This window comes from Salvelinus alpinus, chromosome 19 (genome assembly GCF_045679555.1).
Source record: "Salvelinus alpinus chromosome 19, SLU_Salpinus.1, whole genome shotgun sequence".
NCBI classification, from domain to species: Eukaryota; Metazoa; Chordata; class Actinopteri; order Salmoniformes; family Salmonidae; genus Salvelinus; species Salvelinus alpinus.
In genome coordinates this window covers 1702443-1720499 of record NC_092104.1, presented here as the reverse complement: position 1 = coordinate 1720499, position 18057 = coordinate 1702443, and the positions used below count along the sequence as shown (strand labels likewise).

Genomic DNA, 18057 nt, shown 5'->3' with positions numbered 1-18057 from the left:
ACCCTGTGGGGGGGGGAGGTGACTACACCCTGTGGGGGGGGGGAGGTGACTACACCCTGTGGGGGGGGGAGGTGACTACACCCTGTGGGGGGGGGGAGGTGACTACACCCTGTGGGGGGGGGGTGACGACTACACCCTGTGGGGGGGGGGGGGTGACGACTACACCCTGTGGGGGGGGGGGGTGACGACTACACCCAGTGGGGGGGGGGGTGACGACTACACCCTGTGGGGGGGGGGTGACGTACACCTTGGGGGGGGTGACTACACCCTGTGGGGGGGAGGAGGTGACTACACCCTGTGGGGGGGGGAGGTGACTACACCCTGTGGGGGGGGGGGAGTTGACTACACCCTGTGGGGGGGGGAGTTGACTACACCCTGTGGGGGGGGGGGTGTGTGTGACTGCACCCTGTGGGGGGGTAAGCCTGGTGCTCACATATAGACCTTGTTAAAAATAACATAATGTCTGTGTGTAATGAGTGTGTGTAATGAGTTTGTGTGTGTAATGAGTGTGTGTGTAATGAGTGTGTGTGTAATGTGTGTGTAATGTCTGTGTGTGTGTGTAATGTCTGTGTGTGTGTGTAATGAGTGTGTGTGTGTAATGAGTGTGTGTGTGTGTAATGAGTGTGTGTGTGTAATGAGTGTGTGTGTGTAATGAGTGTGTGTGTGTGTCTCTCCAGGCTCCTCTGGTGTTCCAGAACTCTGTCCCTCCTCCAGCGGTGGGTCTCCTGTGGGTGGAGATGCTTCGCTTCTATTCGCTGGAGTTCAACATGGCGGAGTGTGTCATCAGCGTGCGCACCAGCATCGTCCTATCACGGGACGCCAAGGACTGGCCCAAGAAACGCATTGCCGTGGAGGGTACGAACTTTGACCTTTTTTTAACCGTTCACCTCTCAAACCATCAAATTCCGCTACCGAACATGTTCTAGCGTTGATATCTATTTTTCATGGTCCTCGGAACCGGATTACCTGTGGGGGTTCAGCCTGACCAACCATCAGCTTAGTGTAGTTACATGTCTCTTTCTCCAGGGAGGCCAGATTATTAAGGTCCCATATTTTTCACTCTGAAGGCGCTGGCAGACAGCGTGAGGCGGGGGGGGGGGGGCCAGTCATTTTCAATTAAGGCTAGGCGGGGGGGGGGGGGATTCTATCCAGGGGGAGTGGTCGGGCTGTGCCCGTGGAAGCCGCTCAGCCGAAACGGAGAAAATAGGATTCTGCCGTTGTTGTTGACCAATAGGAAACGTAGCCTGCATGGTCATACATCAGCACCAAGGTTTCCATTAGCCGGTGGATGCCCATTACATTTTGTTATTTTTATTTAGCCGATAAATAAACATTTTGCCGGCCAAATTGTCCAGAAATTAAAAGTAATTGATGGAAACAACCAGTGGATGTGCTTCGACTTCATAGGCTGATATCCTTCCTAGGCTGATATCCTTCCTAGGCTGATATCCTTCCTAGGCTGATATCCTTCCTAGGCTGATATCCTTCCTAGGCTGATATCCTTCCTAGGCTGATATCCTTCCTAGGCTGATATCCTTCCTAGGCTGATATCCTTCCTAGGCTGATATCCTTCCTAGGCTGATATCCTTCCTAGGCTGATATCCTTCCTAGGCTGATATCCTTCCTAGGCTGATATCCTTCCTAGGCTGATATCCTTCCTAGGCTGATATCCTTCCTAGGCTGATATCCTTCCTAGGCTGATATCCTTCCTAGGCTGATATCCTTCCTAGGCTGATATCCTTCCTAGGCTGATATCCTTCATAGGCTGATAAATCCACAAGCTGCTGGACATTACTGTCTGGTGTGTTTCTATTTTAATCACACAGAAGACGCCAGGTCCTCATAAGGGACTTGGTAAAGATTGTGTTGATTATCCCTGTTTCCAGTGTGCCCCTCCGAGAGAGGGTTCTTTCTCCAGAACAAAGTAAAGAAGGTCTCCAGATCACTCCTTGAGGACGAAGTAATGAGGCTGGTGTGAGTAAAGAAGGCCTCCAGATCACTCCTTCTTGAGGATGAAGTAATGAGGCTGGTGTGAGTAAAGAAGGCCTCCAGATCACTCCTGAAGTAATGAGGCTGGTGTGAGTAAAGAAGGTCTCCAGATCACTCCTTCTAGGACGAAGTAATAGGCTGGTGTAGTAAAGAAGGCGTCCAGATCACTCCTCTGAGGACGAAGTAATGAGGCTGGTGTGAGTAAAGAAGGCCTCCAGATCACTCCTTCTTGGGGACGGTGCCAGATCACTCCTGAAGTAATGAGGCTGGTGTGAGTAAAGAAGGTCTCCAGATCACTCCTTCTTGAGGACGAAGTAATGAGGCTGGTGTGAGTAAAGAAGGCGTCCAGATCACTCCTTCTTGAGGACGAAGTAATGAGGCTGGTGTGAGTAAAGAAGGCGTCCAGATCACTCCTTCTTGAGGACGAAGTAATGAGGCTGGTGTGAGTAAAGAAGGCCTCCAGATCACTCCTTCTTGTGGATGAAGTAATGAGGCTGGTGTGAGTAAAGAAGGCGTCCAGATCACTCCTTCTTGGGGACGAAGTAATGAGGCTGGTGTGAGTAAAGAAGGCGTCCAGATCACTCCTTCTTGGGGACGAAGTAATGAGGCTGGTGTGAGTAAAGAAGGTCTCCAGATCACTCCTTCTTGTGGATGAAGTAATGAGGCTGGTGTGAGTAAAGAAGGCGTCCAGATCACTCCTTCTTGAGGACGAAGTAATGAGGCTGGTGAGCATCAAGCTGCTGCAAGGAGTTGGACAGTTTTGACTTCCCAACAGCAGCGGCTCACTTTGAGCAGGCCAAGGTCCGCTTGCAAACGCAAGTAAATTAGAGGCAAATTATTGTGTTTGTCAGGTCCAGTCCCAGCAGTTTCCCGCCTAAGGCAGTATCAACCTATGCCGCCGCCCCTGTGCCATTTTATAGTATACAGATTTGGAATGGATTGATAGAGTACTGATGTGTATCATGCGCAGTTGAGCTTATTCAGTAGCACTTGGAAAACGAAACATCGTTGCCAATAATTCACATTGGAGAGTTTTTTTTAAATGTTGCAATCACGAGTCAGCCAACTGTCTATAGTAGGAAACAGATGACCCCACGATAGTTTAAATTACAATAAATCATCTAGTGGAACTGTAAAAGAGGGAGCTGTAATTTGGGTTATGGAAGCAAGTGCTTTTATAAATTCATTGGCACCGACCTCAATTCATAGAATTGTTGAACGACACTCAGGAGGCTGGTTTCTAATCGTTGATCGACACTCAGGAGGCTGGTTTCTAATCGTTGATCGACACTCAGAAGGCTGGTTTCTAATCGTTGATCGACACTCAGGAGGCTGGTTTCTAATCGTTGATCGACACTCAGGAGGCTGGTTTCTAATCGTTGATCGACACTCAGGAGGCTGGTTTCTAATCGTTGATCGACCCTCAGGAGGCTGGTTTCTAATCGTTGATCGACACTCAGGAGGCTGGTTTCTAATCGTTGATCGACACTCAGGAGGCTGGTTTCTAATCGTTGATCGACACTCAGGAGGCTGGTTTCTAATCGTTGATCGACACTCAGGAGGCTGGTTTCTAATCGTTGATCGACACTCAGGAGGCTGGTTTCTAATCGTTGATCGACACTCAGGAGGCTGGTTTCTAATCGTTGATCGACACTCAGGAGGCTGGTTTCTAATCGTTGATCGACACTCAGGAGGCTGGTTTCTAATCGTTGATCGACACTCAGGACGCTGGTTTCTAATCGTTGATCGACACTCAGGACGCTGGTTTCTAATCCTTGATCGACACTCAGAAGGCTGGTTTCTAATCCTTGATCGACACTCAGAAGGCTGGTTTCTAATCGTTGATCGACACTCAGAAGGCTGGTTTCTAATCCTTGATCGACACTCAGAAGGCTGGTTTCTAATCCTTGATCGACACTCAGGAGGCTGGTTTCTAATCGTTGATCGACACTCAGGAGGCTGGTTTCTAATCCTTGATCGACACTCAGAAGGCTGGTTTCTAATCGTTGATCGACACAGAAGGCTGGTTGATCTGAGTTCTAATCGAACCTCTGCGAACGAGTGGAATCATGAATGATTCATGTATGTTCCTCTGCTTCCCTCTGATTGGCCGTGTTAGCAGCACATTCATTCACCACTCTTTCCAATGGGAAACTCCGCCCACGACATAGGCCAAGAGGTAAAACGAACTACCTCATCCAAGACCTACAGTGGCAAGTATTAGAGTTGCCCGCTGACAGTGGGAGTTTTTGTTAACGTCCCTTGACTGCTGCTGTCAACAGACACCCCCCCCCCCCTCCCCCAAAAAACACCCTGACTCTCAGAGAATGAATGTACAACTGGTAAATAGTCGATGATATTCCAGTCAGATGTTTAGCTAGCTAGCTCGCTCCAGCTGTTAGCCAGGTAGCTAGCTGTAACTAGCTGGCTAGAAGGATGAAGTTAGAAGCTAACGTTGAACGGAGCCTCAGCAGGAGCAGTTGTCTGAAATGAAGCTAATTATAATCAAAAGATGGGCTACTTGAAGTTCTCATAACAAAATTCCTTTGCTTTACAGAGAGTAGTGAGACAGACAGTGGCGAGTCAGGCTGCAATGGAGGCAAAGGAGATACACAGAGAGACGAAGCGTTGACGCAAGCAGGGAGAGAGGTTCTACGGAGAGAGACGAAGCAAGCAGGGAGAGAGGTTCTACACAGAGAGACGAAGCAAGCAGGGAGAGAGGTTCTACGCAGAGAGACGAAGCAAGCAGGGAGAGAGGTTCTACGCAGAGAGACGAAGCAAGCAGGGAGAGAGGTTCTACGCAGAGAGACGAAGCAAGCAGGGAGAGAGGTTCTACGCAGAGAGACGAAGCAAGCAGGGAGAGAGGTTCTACGCAGAGAGACGAAGCAAGCAGGGAGAGAGGTTCTACGCAGAGAGACGAAGCAAGCAGGGAGAGAGGTTCTACGCAGAGAGACGAAGCAAGCAGGGAGAGAGGTTCTACGCAGAGAGACGAAGCAAGCAGGGAGAGAGGTTCTACGCAGAGAGACGAAGCAAGCAGGGAGAGAGGTTCTACGCAGAGAGACGAAGCAAGCAGGGAGAGAGGTTCTACGCAGAGAGACGAAGCAAGCAGGGAGAGAGGTTCTACGCAGAGAGACGAAGCAAGCAGGGAGAGAGGTTCTACGCAGAGAGACGAAGCAAGCAGGGAGAGGGGTTCTACGGAGAGAGACGAAGCAAGCAGGGAGAGGGGTTCTACGGAGAGAGACGAAACAAGCAGGGAGAGGGGTTCTACGGAGAGAGACGAAGCAAGCAGGGAGAGGGGTTCTACGGAGAGAGACGAAGCAAGCAGGGAGAGGGGTTCTACGGAGAGAGACGAAGCAAGCAGGGAGAGTGGTTCTACACAGAGAGACAAAGCAAGCAGGGAGAGAGGTTCTACACAGAGACGAAGCAAGCAGGGAGAGTTTCTACGCAGAGAGACGAAGCAAGCAGGGAGAGTTTCTACGCAGAGAGACGAAGCAAGCAGGGAGAGAGGTTCTACACAGATAGACTAAGCGTTGAAGCAAGCAGGGAGAGAGGTTCTACACAGAGAGACGAAGCAAGCAGGGAGAGAGGTTCTACACAGATAGACTAAGCGTTGAAGCAAGCAGGGAGAGAGGTTAGTAGTACACTAGTTCCCAAACTTGGGGTCCAGGACCCATGTGGGGTCCTTTGAGAGAATCTTTCATCTTAATCTTGTTTTTTAAATGGGTATAAAATACAGCATTTCAGAGTCAACTAAGGGCCTTTTTTACACTGTCAGAATTCCCTTTCATGTCATTATGTCCTGTGTTGGGACTGCCTGTGGAACTTAACATTTCTTTATATTCACAAAATGTTTTTCTATTATTATTATCATGTACGCTGAACAAAAATATAAACGCAACATGCAACAATTTAAAAAGATTTGATTACAGTTAGTAATTAATTACAATTAATTAATTAGTTAGTAATTGTAATTACAGTAACTGCATTACAGTTCATATAAGGAAATTAGTCCACATCAGTACTGACTTACCATATGGACATCACTACAAATGAGTTGATTGGACTATTTCAGCCACACCCTTTGCTGACAGCTGTATAGAATTGAGCACATCGCCATGCAATCTCCATAGACAAACATTGGCAGTAGAATAGCCTTACCGAAGAGCTCAGTGACTTTCAACGAGGCATCGTCGTAAGATGCCACTTTTACAACAAGTTAGTTAGTCAAATTTCGGGCCCCGTTCAACTTTTTAAGTGCTGTTATTGTGTAGTGGAAACGTCTATGAGCAACAACGGCTCAGCCGTGAAGTGGTAGGCCACACAAGCTCACAGAACAGGACCGCAGAGTGCTAAAGTGCGTAGCAAGTTAATAAATATATTCTCGCTTGCATCACTCACTATTTAGTGCATTTTAGCTATTCCTAACCCTTTTCCTAACCTTAACCCAATTCTCCTAACCTGGTATATTAGTTCTCCTAACCTACTACAAAAAGTTAAATATGATGTTATTTTGACAAAAGGTGCATCCCTTCTTGCCTTAACCGGCTGTCCCTGGTGTTCGTAGACAGCCATGTTGTGTTATTTATTAGGCCTAATTAAAATGTTCTTGCCTAGGATACATTAGAGAGGCATAGATTGCATTTGAAAACAGCTGTGTTATTTAATAATTAAAATGTTAATTAAAGTAGCCTATAGGACAGGTGGTTCGCAAATTGTTATATAGAAATATTGTATTTGTAAGTTTTATTACTGGGTAGGCAACTTGTTCGCCTAGGCTAAACTATTTTGTCTGTTTTTAAATTATATTAATTTATGATTTGTAAGCGGGGTAAAGATGCAATGGGCAATGTTTTGCTTTTCAATTTAACGCTAATTTCTACTCCGTTGAAATTAATTCCAATAATGTAACTGTGGTTTTGAGCATCATGGGTGGAAGTCAAATGTCCGTTAAATTTAAATAATTTCAGGTCACGTTGTCCTGGTGACACATATTCCTCACGGAAATCCTCTCCAGCACATACAGCAGGACCAGCAAACTTTCCCACTCTAGCTAGCTGGCTAGTACTCTCACTTTACAGAGTGACTTTTTAACAATAAAAATCATTGTTTTCTAATCGTTTTTATGGACTAAACATTTGTGTTGCATGGACATACATTGTTTATTTCATTGATATGGTCACTGGTGGCTGTCGTCGTGTGTGTGAAGGGGCCGGCGGCGTGGCGTCTTTGACTAGAGGGGCCGGCGGCGTGGCGTCTTTGACTAGAGGGGCCGGCGGCGTGGCGTCTTTGACTAGAGGGGCCGGCGGCGTGGCGTCTTTGACAGAGCGCGTCGTCTTTGACTAGAAGGGCCGGCGGCGTGGCGTCTTTGACTAGAGGGGCCGGCGGCGTGGCGTCTTTGACTAGAGGGGCCGGCGGCGTGGCCTCTTTGACTAGAGGGGCCGGCGGCGTGGCCTCTTTGACTAGAGGGGCCGGCGGCGTGGCGTCTTTGACTAGAGGGGCCGGCGGCGTGGCGTCTTTGACTAGAGGGGCCGGCGGCGTGGCGTCTTTGACTAGAGGGGCCGGCGGCGTGGCGTCTTTGACTAGAGGGGCCGGCGGCGTGGCGTCTTTGACTAGAGGGGCCGGCGGCGTGGCGTCTTTGACTAGAGGGGCCGGCGGCGTGGCGCTCTTTGACTAGAGGGGCCGGCGGCGTGGCCTCTTTGACTAGAGGGGCCGGCGGCGTGGCGTCTTTGACTAGAGGGGCCGGCGGCGTGGCGTCTTTGACTAGAGGGGCCGGCGGCGTGGCGTCTTTGACTAGAGGGGCCGGCGGCGTGGCGTCTTTGACTAGAGGGGCCGGCGGCGTGGCGTCTTTGACTAGAGGGGCCGGCGGCGTGGCGTCTTTGACTAGAGGGGCCGGCGGCGTGGCGTCTTTGACTAGAGGGGCCGGCGGCGTGGCGTCTTTGACTAGAGGGGCCGGCGGCGTGGCGTCTTTGACTAGAGGGGCCGGCGGCGTGGCGTCTTTGACTAGAGGGGCCGGCGGCGTGGCGTCTTTGACTAGAGGGGCCGGCGGCGTGGCGTCTTTGACTAGAGGGGCCGGCGGCGTGGCGTCTTTGACTAGAGGGGCCGGCGGCGTGGCGTCTTTGACTAGAGGGGCCGGCGGCGTGGCGTCTTTGACTAGAGGGGCCGGCGGCGTGGCGTCTTTGACTAGAGGGGCCGGCGGCGTGGCGTCTTTGACTAGAGGGGCCGGGCGGCGTGGGCGTCTTTGACTAGAGGGGCCGGCGGCGTGGCGTCTTTGACTAGAGGGGCCGGCGGCGTGGCGTCTTTGACTAGAGGGGCCGGCGGCGTGGCGTCTTTGACTAGAGGGGCCGGCGGCGTGGCGTCTTTGACTAGAGGGGCCGGCGGCGTGGCGTCTTTGACTAGAGGGGCCGGCGGCGTGGCGTCTTTGACTAGAGGGGCCGGCGGCGTGGCGTCTTTGACTAGAGGGGCCGGCGGCGTGGCGTCTTTGACTAGAGGGGCCGGCGGCGTGGCGTCTTTGACTAGAGGGGCCGGCGGCGTGGCGTCTTTGACTAGAGGGGCCGGCGGCGTGGCGTCTTTGACTAGAGGGGCCGGCGGCGTGGCGTCTTTGACTAGAGGGGCCGGCGGCGTGGCGTCTTTGACTAGAGGGGCCGGCGGCGTGGCGTCTTTGACTAGAGGGGCCGGCGGCGTGGCGTCTTTGACTAGAGGGGCCGGCGGCGTGGCGTCTTTGACTAGACGGGGCCGGCGGCGTGGCGTCTTTGACTAGAGGGGCCGGCGGCGTGGCCTCTTTGACTAGAGGGGCCGGCGGCGTGGCGTCTTTGACTAGAGGGGCCGGCGGCGTGGCGTCTTTGACTAGAGGGGCCGGCGGCGTGGCGTCTTTGACTAGAGGGGCCGGCGGCGTGGCGTCTTTGACTAGAGGGGCCGGCGGCGTGGCGTCTTTGACTAGAGGGGCCGGCGGCGTGGCGTCTTTGACTAGAGGGGCCGGCGGCGTGGCGTCTTTGACGGGCCGGCGGCGTGGCGTCTTTGACTAGAGGGGCCGGCGGCGTGGCGTCTTTGACTAGAGGGGCCGGCGGCGTGGCGTCTTTGACTAGAGGGGCCGGCGGCGTGGCCTCTTTGACTAGAGGGGCCGGCGGCGTGGCGTCTTTGACTAGAGGGGCCGGCGGCGTGGCGTCTTTGACTAGAAGGGCCGGCGGCGTGGCGTCTTTGACTAGAGGGGCCGGCGGCGTGGCGTCTTTGACTAGAGGGGCCGGCGGCGTGGCGTCTTTGACTAGAGGGGCCGGCGGCGTGGCGTCTTTGACTAGAGGGGCCGGCGGCGTGGCGTCTTTGACTAGAGGGGCCGGCGGCGTGGCCTCTTTGACTAGAGGGGCCGGCGGCGTGGCGTCTTTGACTAGAGGGGCCGGCGGCGTGGCGTCTTTGACTAGAGGGGCCGGCGGCGTGGCGTCTTTGACTAGAAGGGCCGGCGGCGTGGCGAGGGCCGGCGGCGTGGCGTCTTTGACTAGAGGGGCCGGCGGCGTGGCGTCTTTGACTAGAGGGGCCGGCGGCGTGGCGTCTTTGACTAGAGGGGCCGGCGGCGTGGCGTCTTTGACTAGAGGGGCCGGCGGCGTGGCGTCTTTGACTAGAGGGGCCGGCGGCGTGGCGTCTTTGACTAGAGGGGCCGGCGGCGTGGCGTCTTTGACTAGAGGGGCCGGCGGCGTGGCGTCTTTGACTAGAGGGGCCGGCGGCGTGGCGTCTTTGACTAGAAGGGCCGGCGGCGTGGCCTCTTTGACTAGAGGGGCCGGCGGCGTGGCCTCTTTGACTAGAGGGGCCGGCGGCGTGGCCTCTTTGACTAGAGGGGCCGGCGGCGTGGCGTCTTTGACTAGAGGGGCCGGCGGCGTGGCGTCTTTGACTAGAGGGGCCGGCGGCGTGGCGTCTTTGACTAGAAGGGCCGGCGGCGTGGCGTCTTTGACTAGAGGGGCCGGCGGCGTGGCGTCTTTGACTAGAGGGGCCGGCGGCGTGGCGTCTTTGACTAGAGGGGCCGGCGGCGTGGCGTCTTTGACTAGAGGGGCCGGCGGCGTGGCGTCTTTGACTAGAGGGGCCGGCGGCGTGGCGTCTTTGACTAGAGGGGCCGGCGGCGTGGCGTCTTTGACTAGAGGGGCCGGCGGCGTGGCGTCTTTGACTAGAGGGGCCGGCGGCGTGGCCGCTTTGACTAGAGGGGCCGGCGGCGTGGCGTCTTTGACTAGAGGGGCCGGCGGCGTGGCCGTCTTTGACTAGAGGGGCCGGCGGCGTGGCGTCTTTGACTAGAGGGGCCGGCGGCGTGGCCTCTTTGACTAGAGGGGCCGGCGGCGTGGCGTCTTTGACTAGAGGGGCCGGCGGCGTGGCGTCTTTGACTAGAGGGGCCGGCGGCGTGGCGTCTTTGACTAGAGGGGCCGGCGGCGTGGCGTCTTTGACTAGAGGGGCCGGCGGCGTGGCCTCTTTGACTAGAGGGGCCGGCGGCGTGGCCGCTTTGACTAGAGGGGCCGGCGGCGTGGCGTCTTTGACTAGAGGGGCCGGCGGCGTGGCGTCTTTGACTAGAGGGGCCGGCGGCGTGGCGTCTTTGACTAGAGGGGCCGGCGGCGTGGCGTCTTTGACTAGAGGGGCCGGCGGCGTGGCGTCTTTGACTAGAGGGGCCGGCGGCGTGGCGTCTTTGACTAGAGGGGCCGGCGGCGTGGCGTCTTTGACTAGAGGGGCCGGCGGCGTGGCGTCTTTGACTAGAGGGGCCGGCGGCGTGGCGTCTTTGACTAGAGGGGCCGGCGGCGTGGCGTCTTTGACTAGAGGGGCCGGCGGCGTGGCGTCTTTGACTAGAGGGGCCGGCGGCGTGGCGTCTTTGACTAGAGGGGCCGGCGGCGTGGCGTCTTTGACTAGAGGGGCCGGCGGCGTGGCGTCTTTGACTAGAGGGGCCGGCGGCGTGGCGTCTTTGACTAGAGGGGCCGGCGGCGTGGCGTCTTTGACTAGAGGGGCCGGCGGCGTGGCGTCTTTGACTAGAGGGGCCGGCGGCGTGGCGTCTTTGACTAGAGGGGCCGGCGGCGTGGCGTCTTTGACTAGAGGGGCCGGCGGCGTGGCGTCTTTGACTAGAGGGGCCGGCGGCGTGGCGTCTTTGACTAGAGGGGCCGGCGGCGTGGCGTCTTTGACTAGAAGGGCCGGCGGCGTGGCGTCTTTGACTAGAGGGGCCGGCGGCGTGGCCTCTTTGACTAGAGGGGCCGGCGGCGTGGCGTCTTTGACTAGAGGGGCCGGCGGCGTGGCGTCTTTGACTAGAGGGGCCGGCGGCGTGGCGTCTTTGACTAGAGGGGCCGGCGGCGTGGCGTCTTTGACTAGAGGGGCCGGCGGCGTGGCGTCTTTGACTAGAGGGGCCGGCGGCGTGGCGTCTTTGACTAGAGGGGCCGGCGGCGTGGCGTCTTTGACTAGAGGGGCCGGCGGCGTGGCGTCTTTGACTAGAGGGGCCGGCGGCGTGGCGTCTTTGACTAGAGGGGCCGGCGGCGTGGCGTCTTTGACTAGAGGGGCCGGCGGCGTGGCCTCTTTGACTAGAGGGGCCGGCGGCGTGGCCTCTTTGACTAGAGGGGCCGGCGGCGTGGCGTCTTTGACTAGAGGGGCCGGCGGCGTGGCGTCTTTGACTAGAAGGGCCGGCGGCGTGGCGTCTTTGACTAGAGGGGCCGGCGGCGTGGCGTCTTTGACTAGAGGGGCCGGCGGCGTGGCGTCTTTGACTAGAGGGGCCGGCGGCGTGGCCTCTTTGACTAGAGGGGCCGGCGGCGTGGCGTCTTTGACTAGAGGGGCCGGCGGCGTGGCGTCTTTGACTAGAGGGGCCGGCGGCGTGGCGTCTTTGACTAGAGGGGCCGGCGGCGTGGCGTCTTTGACTAGAGGGGCCGGCGGCGTGGCGTCTTTGACTAGAGGGGCCGGCGGCGTGGCGTCTTTGACTAGAGGGGCCGGCGGCGTGGCGTCTTTGACTAGAGGGGCCGGCGGCGTGGCGTCTTTGACTAGAGGGGCCGGCGGCGTGGCGTCTTTGACTAGAGGGGCCGGCGGCGTGGCGTCTTTGACTAGAGGGGCCGGCGGCGTGGCGTCTTTGACTAGAGGGGCCGGCGGCGTGGCGTCTTTGACTAGAGGGGCCGGCGGCGTGGCGTCTTTGACTAGAGGGGCCGGCGGCGTGGCGTCTTTGACTAGAGGGGCCGGCGGCGTGGCGTCTTTGACTAGAGGGGCCGGCGGCGTGGCGTCTTTGACTAGAGGGGCCGGCGGCGTGGCGTCTTTGACTAGAGGGGCCGGCGGCGTGGCGTCTTTGACTAGAAGGGCCGGCGGCGTGGCGTCTTTGACTAGAGGGGCCGGCGGCGTGGCGTCTTTGACTAGAGGGGCCGGCGGCGTGGCGTCTTTGACTAGAGGGGCCGGCGGCGTGGCCTCTTTGACTAGAGGGGCCGGCGGCGTGGCGTCTTTGACTAGAGGGGCCGGCGGCGTGGCGTCTTTGACTAGAGGGGCCGGCGGCGTGGCGTCTTTGACTAGAGGGGCCGGCGGCGTGGCGTCTTTGACTAGAGGGGCCGGCGGCGTGGCGTCTTTGACTAGAGGGGCCGGCGGCGTGGCGTCTTTGACTAGAGGGGCCGGCGGCGTGGCGTCTTTGACTAGAGGGGCCGGCGGCGTGGCGTCTTTGACTAGAGGGGCCGGCGGCGTGGCCTCTTTGACTAGAGGGGCCGGCGGCGTGGCGTCTTTGACTAGAGGGGCCGGCGGCGTGGCGTCTTTGACTAGAGGGGCCGGCGGCGTGGCGTCTTTGACTAGAAGGGCCGGCGGCGTGGCGTCTTTGACTAGAGGGGCCGGCGGCGTGGCGTCTTTGACTAGAGGGGCCGGCGGCGTGGCGTCTTTGACTAGAGGGGCCGGCGGCGTGGCCTCTTTGACTAGAGGGGCCGGCGGCGTGGCGTCTTTGACTAGAGGGGCCGGCGGCGTGGCGTCTTTGACTAGAGGGGCCGGCGGCGTGGCGTCTTTGACTAGAGGGGCCGGCGGCGTGGCGTCTTTGACTAGAGGGGCCGGCGGCGTGGCGTCTTTGACTAGAGGGGCCGGCGGCGTGGCGTCTTTGACTAGAGGGGCCGGCGGCGTGGCGTCTTTGACTAGAGGGGCCGGCGGCGTGGCGTCTTTGACTAGAAGGGCCGGCGGCGTGGCGTCTTTGACTAGAGGGGCCGGCGGCGTGGCGTCTTTGACTAGAGGGGCCGGCGGCGTGGCGTCTTTGACTAGAGGGGCCGGCGGCGTGGCGTCTTTGACTAGAGGGGCCGGCGGCGTGGCGTCTTTGACTAGAGGGGCCGGCGGCGTGGCGTCTTTGACTAGAAGGGCCGGCGGCGTGGCCTCTTTGACTAGAAGGGCCGGCGGCGTGGCGTCTTTGACTAGAGGGGACCAGTGGACCAGTGGTATTCAGCTGGCTGTCTGAAAAGCCCTTTAATGTTAAACCTGTGTCAGCGGTTGCCAGGTAGACTTTGTAAAGGGAAACACTGTTGTTTAGCACTGCAAATCATAATATACAAGTTCTGATTTTGAGACGAGATTTAATTGTGTGTTTTAGATCCGTTTGCTGTGAAGAGGAACGTGGCTCGTACATTGAACAGCCAACAGATGTACGAGTACATCCTCCACTGCCTCAAATCGACCTACAAGTACTTCGCCCTGCCCCTCAGCCTTCCCTCAGCCAACCACAAGATGGCAGGGCCGCGAGGAGCTAATTACAAGCAAGGGCCTAGTCAGAAGGCTCTGAGTGACGTGAGCCGTGTCCAATCAGGGTTGAGCAGTGTCAAACTGGAGTCTCAGGCAGCCAATGGGCAGAAAGGAGAGGCGGGCTTGAAGCAGGACTCTGACTGTATGGTGGAGGAAGAGGAGGAGAGCCCTACAGACTCGGATAACGAAGGAGAGAAAGAAGATGAGGATTTGGGGAAGAACAGCCTGTCTGAGGAGGAGGATGAAGAGCTCGATGAGGAAGTATATCCCAGACATCACCTAGACAGTGTGAACACGGAGGACGAAGAGCTGTTCCCATTGGACGAGGTCTCGGAGGAGCTTCTCTCAGACGAGGAGGGGCCAGACCTAGATACTCCCAGTTCATTGGACGAGGAGGAGGTGGCCTCGCCTAAACAGGAAGTGCTTGACAACAAGACCGAGGGGGCCAGTGGTCTCTGCTATGGCTTCACCAGACAGGCCTTCACCCGTGGAAAGGTAGATATAAGAGAGCATGTGATCAAAACTAAACGAGGTATAACTAATGAAATATGGAGGACACAACATGTACAGTGCCAGTCAAAAGTTTGGACTCACCTACTCATTCAAGTTATTTTTTAAATTTTTACTATTTTCTACATTGTAGAATCATGTAGTAACCAAAAAAGTGTTAAACAAATCAAAATATATTTTAAATGAGATTCTTAAGTTTTGCACACTTGACATTCTCTCAACCAGATTCATAAGGTAGTCACCTGGAATGCATTTCAATTAACAGGTGTGCCTTGTAGAAACACAAACAATGGAAAGGAAATCTGTCCTAATTGGAGATTTTTGGTTCCAACCGCCGTGTCTTTGTGAGACACAGAGTAGGTGAACGGATGATCTCTGCATGTGTGGTTCCCACCATGGAGCAGGTGTGGGGGTGCTTTGCTGGTGACACTGTCAGTGATTTATTTAGAATTCAAGGCACACTTAACCCGGCATGGTTACCACAGCATTCTGCAGCAATACACCATCCCATCTGGTTTGGGCTTAGTGGGACAGTCATTTGTTTTTCAACAGGACAATGACCCAGCACACCTCCAGGCTGTGTAAGGGCTATTTGACCAAGAAGGAGAGTGATGGAGTGCTGCATCAGATAACCTGGCCTCCACAATCACCTGACCTCAACCCAGTTGAGATGGTTTGGGATGAGTTGAACCGCAGAGTGAAGGAAAAGCAGCCAACAAGTGCTCAGCATATGTGGGAACTCCCTCAAAACTGTTGGAAAAGCATTACAGGTGAAGCTGGTTGAGAGAATGCCAAAAGTGTGCAAAGCTGTCATCAAGGCAAAGGGTGGCTACTTTGAAGAATCTCAAATGTTAAAATATATTTTGATTTGTTTAACACTTTTTTGGTTACTACATGATTCCATATGTGTTATTTCATAGTGTTGATGTCTTCACTATTATTCTACAACGTAGAAAATAGTACAAATAAAGAAAAACCCTTGAATGAGTAGGTGTTCTTAAACTTTTGACTGGTACTGTAGGTGGGCGTAGATGGTGTGTATGGTACCCGGTATCGTATGTATCAAGTGTCTCGGTTAAAGGACTGATTTAGGATCAGTTTGACCTTTTTAGATACAATATTACATCGGAGAGGGAGAATTGAAGTGAGAGGGATAACTGGCCCCAAAATCTGTGTTCTCCAGTCAATGGCTTTTTATAGTCTTTTTTTAAATGTTCTTTGTAAGCGATGAGTTTTTCTTCTTTAGGTCAAATTTGATTAGCAAAAAAATGTCATGGTTTATTTGCTACGTGTGGCTCATTTGATCTAATATAAGTGTTGTAATGCTTAGGTTGTTACGAATATGTGTCGGCCCCGCACAGTGTCAGTCTCTAACCCTGTGTGTGTCGGCCCCGCACAGTGTCAGTCTCTAACCCTGTGTGTGTCGGCCCCGCACAGTGTCAGTCTCTAACCCTGTGTGTGTCGGCCCCGCACAGTGTCAGTCTCTAACCCTGTGTGTGTCGGCCCCATTACAGTGTCAGTCTCTAACCCTGTGTGTGTCGGCCCCATTACAGTGTCAGTCTCTAACCCTGTGTGTGTCGGCCCCATTACAGTGTCAGTCTCTAACCCTGTGTGTGTCGGCCCCATTACAGTGTCAGTCTCTAACCCTGTGTGTGTCGGCCCCATTACAGTGTCAGTCTCTAACCCTGTGTGTGTCGGCCCCATTACAGTGTCAGTCTCTAACCCTGTGTGTGTCGGCCCCATTACAGTGTCAGTCTCTAACCCTGTGTGTGTCGGCCCCTAACCCTGTGTGTGTGTGTGTGTGTGTGTGTGTGTGTGTGTGTGTCAGTCCCACACAGTGGTGTGTAGTGTGTGTAAGCGGGACGGCCATCTAAAGAAGGACTGTCCTGAAGACTTCCAGAGGGTTCAGCTAGCCCCTCTCCCTCCCATGACACCTGCCTTCCTCACAACACTCAACACCGTCTGCCAGCAGTGTTACCGTAAGTCTGTCTGTCTGTCTGCCAGCAGTGTTACCGTAAGTCTGTCTGTCTGTCTGCCAGCAGTGCTACCGTAAGTCTGTCTGTCTGTCTGCCAGCAGTGCTACCGTAAGTCTGTCTGTCTGTCTGCCAGCAGTGCTACCGTAAGTCTGTCTGTCTGTCTGCCAGCAGTGCTACCGTAAGTCGCTGTGTTTCTGTGTGTGTGTGTGTGCATACGTGTTTCTGTGTGTGTGCATACGTGTTTCTGTGTGTGTGCGTCCGTGTTTCTGTGTGTCTGTGTGTCCATGTGTGTGTGACCTGTCCTTCAAATGATTTGTTCTGTATCGTTGTATGTACCGTTCCAGTTATAATTTACTGAATTTCCCAGGAGACTTTGCTCCAGATGAGGTGGAGCTGGGAGTGAGAGAACACATCCTGCTGGACCTCGAGAGCTTCGTCAAACGGCAGTTCACAGGTGAGACACCACATTGTTCCCTCTAAAAGTCGTCTGAAGGAAAGCTTTGTCCGAAGAAGAAGTCAAGACATTTCCACTCGATGTGGTAGCCGATGTTCAGAGGATTTGTTTTATAGCTGTTTGTTCCAGACTTCCACTGACGGGTGATTGATTGATTAACAGGTTCCAGACAGACTGATTGATTGATTAACAGGTTCCAGACAGACTGATTGATTGATTAACAGGTTCCAGACTTAGACTGACTGTCGTTTGATTGATTGACAGGTGCCAGACTTAGACTGACTGTCGTTTGATTGATTGACAGGTGCCAGACTGAGGTTGTTTGGTTCGTCTAAGAACGGCTTTGGCTTCAAGCAGAGTGACCTGGACATTTGTATGGTGCTGGATGGACAGGAGACCGCTGAAGTAATCGATTTGTATCTTCTCTCTCTCTCTGCCTCTCCTCTCTGCCTCTCTCTCTCCTCTCTTCCTCTCTTCCTCTCTTCCTCTCTTCCTCTCTTCCTCTCTCTCCTCTCTTCCTCTCTCTCCTCTCTCTCTGCCTCTCTCTCCTCTCTCTCTGCCTCTCTCTCCTCTCTCTCTGCCTCTCCTCTCTCTCTGCCTCTCCTCTCTCTCTGCCTCTCTCTCCTCTCTCTCTGCCTCTCTCTGCCTCTCTCTGCCTCTCTCTCTGCCTCTCTCTCCTCTCTCTCTGCCTCTCTCTCTGCCTCTCTCTCTGCCTCTCTCTCTGCCTCTCTCTCTGCCTCTCTCTCTGCCTCTCTCTGCCTCTCTCTCCTCTCTCTCTGCCTCTCTCTCCTCTCTCTCTGCCTCTCTCTCCTCTCTCTCTGCATCTCTCCTCTCTGCCTCTCTCTGCCTCTCTCTCCTCTCTGCCTCTCTTTCTGTCTCTTTTATATACTATACTATATTAGCAGACACTTTTATCCAAAGCAATTATTGCTCTCTCTTCTCTTACTCACTCACTCATCAAGACAACAATTGTCTCTATTGATAAACCACTGTAAATCTTATAAACCAGGGGTGTCAAACTCATTCCACGGAGGGCCTAGTGTCTGCAGGTAATTTCTTTCTTTCAATTAAGACCTAGACAACCAGGTGAGGGGAGTTCCTTACTGAGACCTAGACAACCAGGTGAGGGGAGTTCCTTACTGAGACCTAGACAACCAGGTGAGGGGAACCAGGTGAGGGGAGTTCCTTACTGATACCTAGACAACCCGGTGAGGGGAGTTCCTTAGTAATTACTGACCTTAATTCATCAAGGGAGAAGTGAAAACCTGCAGAAACTTGTCTCTCTGTGGAATGAGTTTGACACGTGCTGTAAACACACCTCTCCTGAAACCCTGTTTTGAACCAAATCCTTTCTTGTCTCCTGCAGGGTCTGGACTGTATCAGCATCATAGAGTCTCTGGCCAGACTGCTGAGGAAACACCCAGGTCAGTGGCTGGACCCTGTGAT

The 18057-nt window shown here is 55.0% G+C and overlaps 1 protein-coding gene across 4 annotated transcripts in view; it reads left to right on the top strand.

The window, feature by feature from the left end:
• tut7 (terminal uridylyl transferase 7) overlaps window positions 1-18057 on the top strand; it is a 67801-nt gene that overhangs the window by 23574 nt on the left and 26170 nt on the right. For all 4 annotated transcript variants that reach the window (XM_071352026.1, XM_071352030.1, XM_071352029.1 and 1 more), the window contains exons 13-18: window positions 678-855; window positions 13523-14166; window positions 16010-16160; window positions 16525-16611; window positions 16916-17016; window positions 17978-18035. In XM_071352026.1, coding sequence (XP_071208127.1) covers window positions 678-855; window positions 13523-14166; window positions 16010-16160; window positions 16525-16611; window positions 16916-17016; window positions 17978-18035 — 1219 coding nt within the window. The remainder of the gene's footprint in view (window positions 1-677; window positions 856-13522; window positions 14167-16009; window positions 16161-16524; window positions 16612-16915; window positions 17017-17977; window positions 18036-18057) is intronic.